General features: G+C 34.6%; 1 protein-coding gene and 1 long non-coding RNA gene across 4 annotated transcripts; one reads left to right on the forward strand and one right to left on the reverse strand.

Annotated features, from left to right (window-relative positions):
• Positions 1–1,997: 1,997 nt before the first annotated feature.
• LOC135843629 (uncharacterized) lies at positions 1,998–4,820 on the reverse strand. Of its 2 annotated transcripts, XM_065361576.1 has the most exons (3): positions 4,684–4,820; positions 4,473–4,608; positions 1,998–4,395 (listed from the first exon to the last, which is right to left on the reverse strand). In XM_065361576.1, the coding sequence occupies exon 3, from the start codon at positions 4,387–4,389 to the stop codon at positions 2,440–2,442; it is 1,950 nt and encodes a 649-aa protein (XP_065217648.1). In that variant the 5' UTR covers positions 4,390–4,395; positions 4,473–4,608; positions 4,684–4,820; the 3' UTR covers positions 1,998–2,439. The 2 variants fall into 2 exon arrangements, with proteins under 2 accessions (XP_065217648.1, XP_065217647.1); XM_065361575.1 differs by lacking the exon at positions 4,473–4,608.
• A 2,568-nt stretch (positions 4,821–7,388) lies between these two features.
• LOC135844467 (uncharacterized) lies at positions 7,389–9,354 on the forward strand. 2 transcript variants are annotated; one of them, XR_010558537.1, is made up of 4 exons: positions 7,389–7,605; positions 7,769–7,859; positions 7,952–8,044; positions 8,147–9,354. It is a non-coding gene; the product is annotated as an uncharacterized LOC135844467 (long non-coding RNA). The 2 variants fall into 2 exon arrangements; XR_010558536.1 differs by lacking the exon at positions 8,147–9,354 and having other exon boundaries at positions 7,395–7,605; positions 7,952–8,138.
• The last annotated feature ends 2,286 nt before the right edge of the window (positions 9,355–11,640 follow it).

Here is an 11,640-nt window from a genome sequence, read left to right on the forward strand (position 1 = left end):
GCAAAATAAGGGGATTTTTAGCCTAATTCCGCTTTAAATGGGGTGGGGATGACCTAGGAAGCTAAAATTTGGATATGTTGATCACAGATAGGGAACTGTCCGATGGTATGATTTTGGACCCTTTTCATCAATTTGGGGTCATGTTATGCCCCTCCAAAAAAAATGACCTTTCTGCAATTTTCAACTTTGACCCTCCCCACTCCAGAGGTCAACTCTAGCTCCCGAAAGAATCCCATTCCCCAAGTTTGACTTCATTTTATCAATTAGAACAGTTTACAAGTCCCAAATCATAAAATGTAAAATTATTGAAATCACGTCACTTTGAGGGGTCGTAGCGCCACCCCCCTTGAGGCTAGGGAGTTGGTCGATAGCTCATTTGATAGGTATTGGGGAGGAGATGAAATGATCACTGGGCTCGTTTTACTCAAAATTCAATATTTCAGGAGTTCTTGATGAAAAACTGATTTTGGGGGGGGGGGGCTTTGATCCACTGTGGGGGGGTTAGCTCGTGGGGTACGGGCGGGGACTTTTAGTATGTTGTTCAGCACGCCACCCTAGACAATATTCACCAAAAAAACCTTTGTTTGGAATTATGTTTGGGTCAAATTGCATATTGACTGGGCTATTTACTTATCAATAATTTTAAGCCAATTTAAAAAATTTCTATAACATTTCAACGAATTTACAAGCAATTTTCGCAAAATTTTGCTTGAGGTAATTATTAAGGTCAATTCAGCAATACATAATTCAGACAAATTATCATTATTTGATTATTTTTTGGTACCAATTGCGTTCAATTTTTGGCCAAAAGAACGGCTTTTCAATGACTTTGATGACCTGGTAAACCACTTTGAGCTGAAATTTTGGTTGTAAGGGGAAGAGATCGAGGTGATGTAATGAGCGATTTTCTCAACAAAGTTGTTTGTTATACTAACTTATAGATGAAATTGTAAAGAACTACTTTTTTGGGAAAAATATCCCCGAACTTCGGAGCGAACCAACAAATGTAACTTATAAAAATGAAAGCATTTCGGGAAAAAATAAAATTTCATGAAAAAGTAACTTTTGACTTTAGAGCGATTTTGCAAAAAAAAAAAAAAGAAACTTATTTGGCAAACTTTCAAACAAAAAGAGAACTTTTAAGCAGTCAAGGCGAAAATCAATGCATTGTGGACAGCAGACATGCGTGATAAGTCTTTTAATATTCAAATAGAGCGCAAAAAATATTTTTAAGTGTATAAAAATGAAAATATTACTAAAAAATTATAAAAAATTGAACTAAATCTAGAAGTGCTGGGTATCCAAAAAACAAAAAAAAATCAGAAATAACAACTACGTCATAACAATTTGAAATACGAGGTGAAAATCATTTTAAAAAAATATACTCACATATAAAAAACAAGTTTTGAAATTATATGATACAGAAATGGCGACTCAATGTAGGGGCAAAAAACACAAAAATATTATAAAATATTTGAAACTGTGTGAATCTTATTCGGAAGTTAACAAACTACATAAAATAAGTAACTTGGCACTAAGTATAAAAAATACGGGGAAAAAAACAAAACAAAAAAACTTCTTCAAATTATAACAAAAATACAAAAAATTGCCTGAATACTTACCGTGAAAATAAATTGAATAAATCACTCAGTATTCGAAACAAACAGGAATAATAATATGTCATAAAAAGTAAAAAATAATTCGAATATCACAAAAATCACGAACAAAATAGGTAGGTCTAGGTACCGTATCTAAAATACGTAAGTAGGTAAAATAAACCATATATGTATAACACAAATAAAAAATGATGGAATACCGACTACAAAAACCCGTTTAACGACTTTCCACATCGCCATAAAAATCACCAAATAGTATACAAAAGACCTTCATGAGAAAAAAAAATCACTTTGAAACGATGAGAAACTCGTGTAAAAAAAATCAATAAAATCATTAAAATTCCAACGAAATCTTCTATACTGTCCTGAAAACTACTAAAGAATGAAAAAAAAAAACGATGATTTAAATAATTTAGATAAATTATTCCAAAATTTTTCCACAAGTTTTTTTTGAATATTTTCAAAAATGCATGTTTCTCCATTTGAATGGTCCCTTTCGATGCGAGCAAATTACACACATATCTAATTACTTGGAAAATCTTTCAAAAATCACAACACCAACTTTACGAAAAAATTTTATCAATTGGTAAGTATTTCTAAAGATTTATCTCGGTACAAATTCGAGCAGCAATAAATTTGCAAATTAATTGTACCTATATATAACAAATGAAAATTGTAAAGTCTTTTCTAAAATCACAGCAGGTAATTTGGGCGTATTTTTGGAACAGTTTAGTACAATTTAGAAGATTTCATCGTGATTTGTTTCCATAATATCATTTTCGAGCAAATTTATTCGTAAAATTTCACCATTTGAAATCGATATTCACTTCTTCTTCCTTTTCTTGGGGTTGACGGATGAAGTTGCTTCGGATTCTTCAGTTTGCTCAGAACACCACGATGAAATTGGCAAATAACGAGACCCCATCAGTTTAATACGGTTACAACTTCTAGTTCTTCCAAACTGTTTTTCCAAATAGTCCCTCATACGCACTTTGATCTGCGATACGGTTTGTTCCGTTGAACCAAGCGAGTGAATAAACTTGACAAGCTCTTTTAAAGAAACTTCTCCCGAGCAAGTGAGCTCGCAAAGTCGTAACTGATTCGATGGCGATGACACGAATTTGTTTTTAAAATCAGTAGACGAATCAGCATCTTGATAAGCTTCATCGATGAACTCGTTGAATACGTCAAGGCCGCGAACAATCCTCGAATTGAATGGGCAGTTTTCACCTAGAAAAGCTAACTGCAGCAATTGCTGTTTGAAAGTTCTCGCTGTTAGCAATTCGGGAAAACAAAAACTCACAAACGTATTCAAGATGTCGAAATCAGCATTCGTCAAATACGAAACACATCGCTTTTGTACAAGATCGCTTTCAGCCAAAACGTTTCGCTTGAATCGAGAAATTTCATCATCGTCTTCGATACACAGTTTGATTATTCGTTGCAAATGTTGCAAATCGTCACTTCGAATGAGTGTAATCAAATGATTCCAGCAATTACGCCAGAAAGCGGTTCTCTCTTCGAGGGTTGCATACTCTAGAATAATCAATAGGAAATCGGCGCGTATACGAAGTGTATCACCATCACCATCTTCAAGGCAATCAGCATGGCCACAATGATGATCATCATCACCAACAGCCAGATCTTCCAACATGCTCGATGAAATATTTCTAATCAGCGATCGTTTTAAATGAAGAGGAACAATGTTCCATAATTCACGAAAAAAAAACTCGCTATTTACACGCTGATAGTATTGACTGCCGATTTGTAACATTTGCAAGACAAGAAATACAAAACTGATTTCACCGATAATGTTTCTAATGTACAACCAAGTTCCTAGAACTAACCTTTTAGCACGGGGAAAGTTGTTCAATAAGTTACGTATCACAAAACCGCCAGATCCTCCAGCAAATTTATCGAGCAGTTGATCGTCCATTATTGGTAAAATGAATCTAGCAAATGATTCGGTACTGTATCCAAAAACCTCTTCGGCTTTCTCCAGTCGTTTTTCCGATGGTATACGATTCCAAAAATACACCACCGCAGGTCTAATATGAGGAATGCATGCGTCAAACATCGTTTCATCGATAGTAGTGTTCTGCACGGTTGGTATCTTCTGCAACTGATTTGTAAGACGGCAAATCCAGTAATATACGAGTAGTGGGCAGTGGTCATAATCGAGAGCATCCAAATACATAGTTCTTTCCGGCCCTACCGACGGCGACCGGAATCTTGTTTCAGTCAAATCTATCTTGCTAGATACTGATGGCCAAATTCGTCGGATATCGTCTTCGAAAAAATACGTGCAAGCGATAATGAACTTTTCAACCTCACTATATCGATCACAACACATCAAACGTTTCGCAGTCCTTACATAATCGATATTTCCATCGTACTCACATACAAAATTGTCGAAGTGTTCCAAAATATGGTTCTTGTGTTTGTAACGGTACAGAAGGACATCTTCGAAGTGATAGGACATCCAATGTCCCAATGAATATCCAAATACTGAGAGATATTCTTCGATAGTATTATAAATCGCAGATGGTAAATCCGGGAGCATGGATTTCAATGAGAAACGTTCTTTGTGTGGAAGAAACTCACTATTCAATTTACCGCTCTGACGATATTCGTGTAATCTACCACGCCATATTTCGAGGCTAATCGCGATCGCTGATAGTTCTTTGAGGGATATAGGAGTCGGATGAAATATATCGTACACGCCAGATGGTACTTCATCCATTTCAAATTCTTGACGATGGTCAACCTCCATCGGAACCTAGAATTGTAATAGAAAATTGACGTAAGTAATCATAAGTAAGTATGTATAATAAAAAATGTAACCAAAATTCTTACTTAGGTATTGTAACTATTAAATAACCCACTTCTACCATTTTTGTAAAGGTTGATATTGATATGATAACCCATAAAATGATTTGTTATGATGTTTTGGGATTGGGATCAATCAATCGTACCAGGCTACCAGAGTAAGCTGGGACAATTATGAAACATGCATAAAATAACCTATACAACATATGAAAGAGAGTAATATCAAATATGTACTTACTTGGTTCGGTGAGTCACGATTAATTCACTTCAATATTAAATTTCTTAATCATACCAATAAAAATAATATAAAATAAACTTCACCAGACCAATCAGGCAATCAAAAACCAAAACCAAAACAAACAAAACAGTACCTAAAATGCGTTTTTTTAAAAATAAGAACGTTCCAACGTTCATATTTTCACAACATGGTGACACTGAACGACAACGAATACCTACTTAGGTGACAAACGAAATCGAATTCGAAATTCGAAAACGATAATAAATAAATATCTAAGTAAAAGATGCACGAAATGACTCTTCCTCCAACTCACTGTCGTACTTGCCATACGTTATAAGGGATTGGTAAAGACTAAAGAGTTCACTCAACTGAAACAATCAGCGCGCGCATATGTGAATCAGTTGTGCACTGCACAGATACCGAACTTTCGTTGCATTGTACATTTATAAGCAAAAAATCTTTCATTTTCATGACACATGTTACATTTGAGCACGGGGATCTAATTTAATTAAACAGACAGAAAATAAAGATTTCGAACCATAAGTAGGCTATCTTATCTACAATTTTTTCACGATTTTTGTACCAGGTATCTGCGAAGCTCGTTAGTTTGAAAATCTAAAATTAAATCAAAATCAAATAATAATGAAGAAACCTCTAGGTCTAGAGCAAGCATGGGAAGGAGGTTTTTTTTCTTCTTTGATATACTTTTCATAAATTTTAAACAATTTTTTTTTTTTTAATTTCAGCATAATTTATACAAATTTTTGTGATGTTTTATCAATTTTTTCGTCGATTTCCAAAATTCTTATAATAGATACCTACATAAGATATGGAAAATTCATCAATTTTTGTTAATGAAATTTGAATTTTTCAGACTTTTCATGCAATTTAGCCTTTTTCTGTAGTTGGTTTTCGTGTTATACTCAACGAGACCTTTGGGAAATCTTTAGCAGAAAAGTGAGAATATTCGACATTTTTTGAAAAAAGCTGAAACTTTTGGGAATTTTTGCAAAACAAAAATGGTACATTTGGTCAATTTTTTGAAAAAGCAAGCAGTTTTGGAAGTTTTTGGCAAAGAGCAAGACTTCGACAATTTCAGCAAAAAGCAGGACTTTCCAGAAACTATTACTTAGTAGCAAAGTTATGCTTTTTGGCAAATTTCTGCAGGTAGAAAAGCAAGACTGTGGGATAATTTGAAAGCTTTTGACAAATTTGCTTTAAGGCGAAAATTTTTGTTAAAATGTAAAAGTCTGATTTTTCAAAAATTTAATAAAAATCAAAATCGTTTGTGAACTCAAAAATGTGATCTACTGTTTCCAAATTCGTATTTGGAAAATCAGATCACTTCGATTTAAACCTAATGAACAATTATTTCAGCTGATTTTCAAATTCTCTGATTTCAGAAAATAAAAGGTCACAGGTGTAAAAGTGACTTACGTAACTTTTCTCATAAGGATTATAAAATTATGTACTTACGTCTTATTCTCATACGCGAGTTCAGATTCTATCATTTTTGGAAGGAAATTTGTACTTACCTGAAACAAACAAAAATTAAGGTGGATTAGTTAATTATAAAATTATTGATCAATCAACAGATATATGAAATAATAAACAAATGGTCGAAGGCCAAAGTAAAAATTCTGACAATCTCTACGTTTAATAAATAACCAGAAATGAATATTCACAAATAAAGTATCGTAAAAATTGTAAAATTGACTGTGAAAATCACTCAAAAATATCAAAAATTGATGCACAATCAAAAAACGACAAAAATTTGAAAAAATGCATAATTTGGGTAAAATTTTAAAAAAAATGCAAATGAGCTCATTAGTGAATTTTTCATTTCTTCACTACGCATTTTTAAAGTCACTATACTTTCACTATATGTACATGTTAAATATCCTGAAAAAGGATGACCTCTTGATGACTTTTGGATGACCAAATTTTCACTTTCGGACGATCCCTTCTTTTAAAATTATGTAGGTTTCAAATTCAACTTTGATAGGTGATTTTTACAGAATTTTTCACGCTGATCACTGAAAAAAATAGTGAAATTCTGAAATGATGACACTATTGATTATCACTGAAATTCTATCAATTTTTGACAACTTTCAAAGTTATTTTCAAGTTAATTTTACGGGTTTTTGATTATTGTTCATGTTATATTTTTCCCGATTTCATTTTATGTATTTTTCGATACTTTATCTGTTTTTCGACATTTTTCAAAATTTTCTTTTGTAATTGAGTATTTTTGCGACATTTTTCTTAGTTTTTTACAATCTTTCATCAATTTTCAGCCAATATAACATTTCAACGAATTTACTAGCAATTTTCGCCAAATTTAGCATATTTGATTCATTTTAGGGTAATTTCGTTCAATTTTTAGCCAAAAGAATGACTTTGATGATCTGGTAGAACACCTTGAGCTGGAATTTTGGTTGTAGGGAGGGGGGGAGGGGAGGTGGAATGTACAATTTTCTCGACAAAAATGTGATGCGGTTGAAGTTGTATAAAACTACTTTTTTGGGCAAAATGTGTCCTGCTCACTTCGAAGCTAACCCACAAAAATTTAATTTTAATTTACAATCAGACGATATTTTAATAAACGAAACAGTAGGTAGATAAATATTATGATAATTTTGATAAGCTTATGATAAGATTTACTTCGGAATGTCAATTAATCTATTTTAAATCAGATAAATTGACCAAATATGCAAATTCCTGGTAACAAAATTTTCTGGCACAGATGAGTTTTGCTAAGTACATTTTCGCCTTTTAAAGTTTTTTGTAGTAGGTACATCAACGTCACTTGAAATTGAAACGATGAAAATTTTTCATAATTTTGAACGGTGTGTATTTTTATTTATCATCATAAAATGTATGTTTGTGTTACATGTTGTTGCTGAAAAAAAATCGGATGAGGTAAGCACTAAGTATAGGTATAATTAATATGTATCATGTCACAGCATTCTACTTCTTATGAAAACATTATAAGTAGCTTGGGTGCTGGACATCTTAATCACATATTTTCAGATTCATTATAATTATTAACCACAAATCTCAAATCTGTGATATTTTACCCTAGATACCAGATAATCCAAATGTTATCCTCCAAGACAAGTTCCAGAGATATTTGAATGGCGAGGAATCTTACTTAGGCAAAGTCGTCAACGGAGGTATGTAAATCTTTTTTTTTTTTTACATGTTTCTTAACCACATCAGAGAAAGGCTTTTCATAGGTACAAATTGATTACTTTTATTACTTTAGATATCCCAAGACGGTACAGAAGACCATTATTCAAAAACAACTTGAAATATTATCACAGCTTAGGAATAGGAGAACAGGAGTAAAATAATCTAAGTATGTAGGTTACGGAATATTATTATAAGTATATCTGCTCGCTTCTTTAATTGCTTTAATTTGTATCATAGGAAATAAATATTGAAATATTGTACTTTTTAGGTTCGAAGCTTCTAGTGACCTGTAACGTTAATGTGGGCAAAATTTGATTCATGTAACAACTTCAACCAAAAATTTTTTTCGAGCAGGGCAAGGGGAGAAATTCAAATTCCAGCATTATTTTCACCTAGATTAAAAAATTAAAAAAAATAATTCATCATCATCAAAAATTCCCATTTCTGAGCAATTAAAACTTTTATACAAATGACTAATATTTTTAAAAAAATCTGAAACTGTTTTTCTTTTCGTACCTTTTCTGTAGCAAATTCGAGGCGTCAGTTTCGAGCAGTCTCTCATCTCGTCAATCTAAATGAGCTTGCCGAGAGAAGAGACTGCACAGACAGACGACTCGAATTTGAATTTGAAACCGAAAGTGTGGAAAATAGTACCCAGACTATTCCTCAAACAAAAAGCTACCGTACCCAGTTTTTTTTTTTCAAATGATACCAAATTAAAATCCACATGGTCGCGACTCGACACCTACAAGGTGATAAAACACCACCAAGATACACCATAGCGTGAGAATAGAGAGAAAAAAAAAAAGTAAACGTAATAAAAACGAACTCTTCCATACAGACAGATCCTTATAAATGGTTCTTATCCCCGCCAAAATTTGATATTTTTGCGGTCCATTGTTCGGGTTTTTGATCTCTTAACAACACTCTGCTTGTAGCTTCCCCGATTAGATATCGATGACGCTCAGTTTTACTTTTTTATGACCGTTTCGAGCGTCTCATCTCCCAATATTTCCAATTCCTAAACATCTATAGTTAGCATCGCGATTCAAATTCCCTCTGCTTTTTTTGAAACTAAAAATCGAAAATCATCAACTACAGAGTAGATAAAAACACAAAGTACCTAATCGATAAAATAAGCGTGGGAAAACAAACCGTGGTACATACCTGACGAACGAATCTTCGTCGCCATTAAAAAATTAACATTGGAGGAAACAAATTTCGTCAAGAGCCCCCTCCTCGCACCTGTTTCCTTTCCAATCAATCTCAAATGGCATACCAAAATACATATTAGGACGATGGACGAAACTGGAAAACAAACAGCACATGCCCTTCCAAGATCTAAAGAGTTCCACTGCTTCTTGCGTGTCTATAATGCGGCTGAAATCCTTATTTTTAAAACTTTTCATTTTATTCTTGTATTGGCTGTTTTGTATCAGTATTTTTCAATTTTCAATACAAATATTATAATGGTAACTATTCATATGCATTTTTTTTTTTTTTACAGTTCACGCATTCTCACTTTTTTCAATCAAAGAGTGGTTAATCAATAAAAATAGTGTTTCAACATGCCTACATTTGCGGGGGGGGCTGGAACCCCTTGGGCTTCGCCCAACTCTCTCTCTCCGCTATTTCCTTCTTGTATTCGCGGGGGGACTTTGTCCCCCCCCTGCACCCCCCTTGGGCTTCGCCCTACTCTCTCCTTCCGCTATGTCCTTCTTATATTCTCGGGGACTCTGTCCCCCCTGCACCCCCTTGGACTTCGCCCTACTCTCTCCTTCCGCTGTGTCCTTCTTATATTCTGGGGGGACTCTGTCCCCCCTACACCCCCCCCCCTCGGGCTTTGTCCAACTCTCTTCTTCCTCCTGCAAAAAGTATGGTAACAAACCTGTCTTGACCCTGAAACAGTCAAATGGGATTGGAAGGTTAAAACCGGCAAAAGGGCCTTCGGGTACATCCTCCCATTGTACTGTGAAAATTTGAACTCTCTAGGTCAATTTCGAAGTGCTGCAGGCATTCCTAAACGTTGAAAAACACATTTGACCCTGAAAAGGGGTCAAATAGGGTTGGAAGGTTGAAACATGTAAAAGGCACTTCAAGTACACCCTCCCATTGTACTGCGAAAATTTGGACCCACCAGGTCTATTTGGAGGGGCTACAGGCTGTCTGGAAAATTGGAAAACGCTTAAAATAGCAAAAAAATCCACTATTTTGACCCTGGAGAGAGGTCAAATTGGGTTGGAAGGTTGAAACTTGCAAAAGGCACTTCGGAAACATCCTCGCAATGTACTGTGAAAATTTGGACCCTCTAGGCCAATTTGGAGGGGCTACAGGCTGTCTGAAAAATTGAAAAACACGTAAAATAGCAAAAAAATCCACTTTTTTGACCCTGGAGAGAGGTCAAATCGGGTTGGAAGGTTGAAACCTGCAAAAGGCACTTCGGATACATCCTCTCAACGTACTGTGAAAATTTGGACCCTATAGGTCAATTTGGAGGGGCTACAGGCTGTCTGAAAAATTGAAAAACACGTAAAATAGCAAAAAAATCCACTTTTTTGACCCTGGAGAGAGGTCAAATAGGGTTGGAAGGTTGAAACCTGCAATAATCACTCATGAGGCACCCTCCCATTGTATGCTGAAAATTTGGACCTTCTAGATCGATTTTTGGGGTGAGGGGGGTCAAAAACTGGGGTCAAATGTGGTTTTTCCCACCTTAATCGGAGTGGGAATGACCTAGGAAGCTGAAATTTGGATATGTTGATCACAATGAGAGTACTGACCAATGGTATGATTTTGGACCTTTTTCATATATTTGGGGTCATATTATGCCCCTCCAAAAAAATGACCTTTCTGTAGAAATGGGGTTGGAAGGTTGAATCATGCAAAAGGCACTTCGGGTACATCCTCTCAATGTACTGTGAGAATTTGGACCCTCTAGGTCAATTTGGAGGGGCTGTAGGCTGTCTAAAAAATTGAAAAACGCGTAAAATAGACCAAAATAAAATTCCACTTTTTGACCCTGGAGAGAGATCAAATAGGGTTGGAAGGTTGAAACCTGCAATAATCACTCATGGGACACCCTCTCATTATATCCTGAAAATTTGGACCTTCTAGATCAATTTTAGTGGTGAGGGGGGTCAAAAATAGGGGTAAAATGTAGTTTTTCCCACCTCAAATGTGGTGGGGATGACCTAGGAAGCTGAAATTTGGATATGTTGAACACAATGGAGGTACTGACCAATAGTATGATTTTGGACCCTTTTCGTTCATTTGGGGCCATATTATGCCCCCCCCCCAAATGACCTTTCTATAATTTTCAACTTTGACCCTTAAAACTTCGGGGGTCAATTCTAGGTCCTAAAAGAACCCCATTCCTCAAGTTTGATCTTATTTGATCAATTAGAACAGGTTCCCGGTCATAAAATGTAAAAATCACCATTGCGATGAAAAGTGCTGAAACTTATAAATATATATATAGGCATCGCGGCAGGCTTATGAGCCAATTTTTCAAAATTTCAAAATTTTTAAAATTATTTTCAATTTCTGTTCTAATTAACTAATCGAAATTCTAATTGCACAGTCATTGAAATATATAATTTATCTGTATCAAGAAACAGAATAAAAAATTTTTGGAGACAATTTTTTCAAAAAAATTTTAAAATTTTTTGAACTATATTGAATTTTGTGAAAATTGCTTGGTTGTCAAAAAGTCTGAACCACATCAAAATTTTTGGTATCAACAGTATTCCCATAGAGCAATAA

Source organism: Planococcus citri, chromosome 4 (genome assembly GCF_950023065.1).
Source record: "Planococcus citri chromosome 4, ihPlaCitr1.1, whole genome shotgun sequence".
Classification (NCBI taxonomy): Eukaryota; Metazoa; Arthropoda; class Insecta; order Hemiptera; family Pseudococcidae; genus Planococcus; species Planococcus citri.

Bases quoted from the DNA above. Each gene is read 5' to 3' on its own strand.
- LOC135843629 (XM_065361575.1), bottom strand. From the start codon at position 4,389: ATGGAGGTTGACCATCGTCAAGAATTTGAAATGGATGAAGTACCATCT.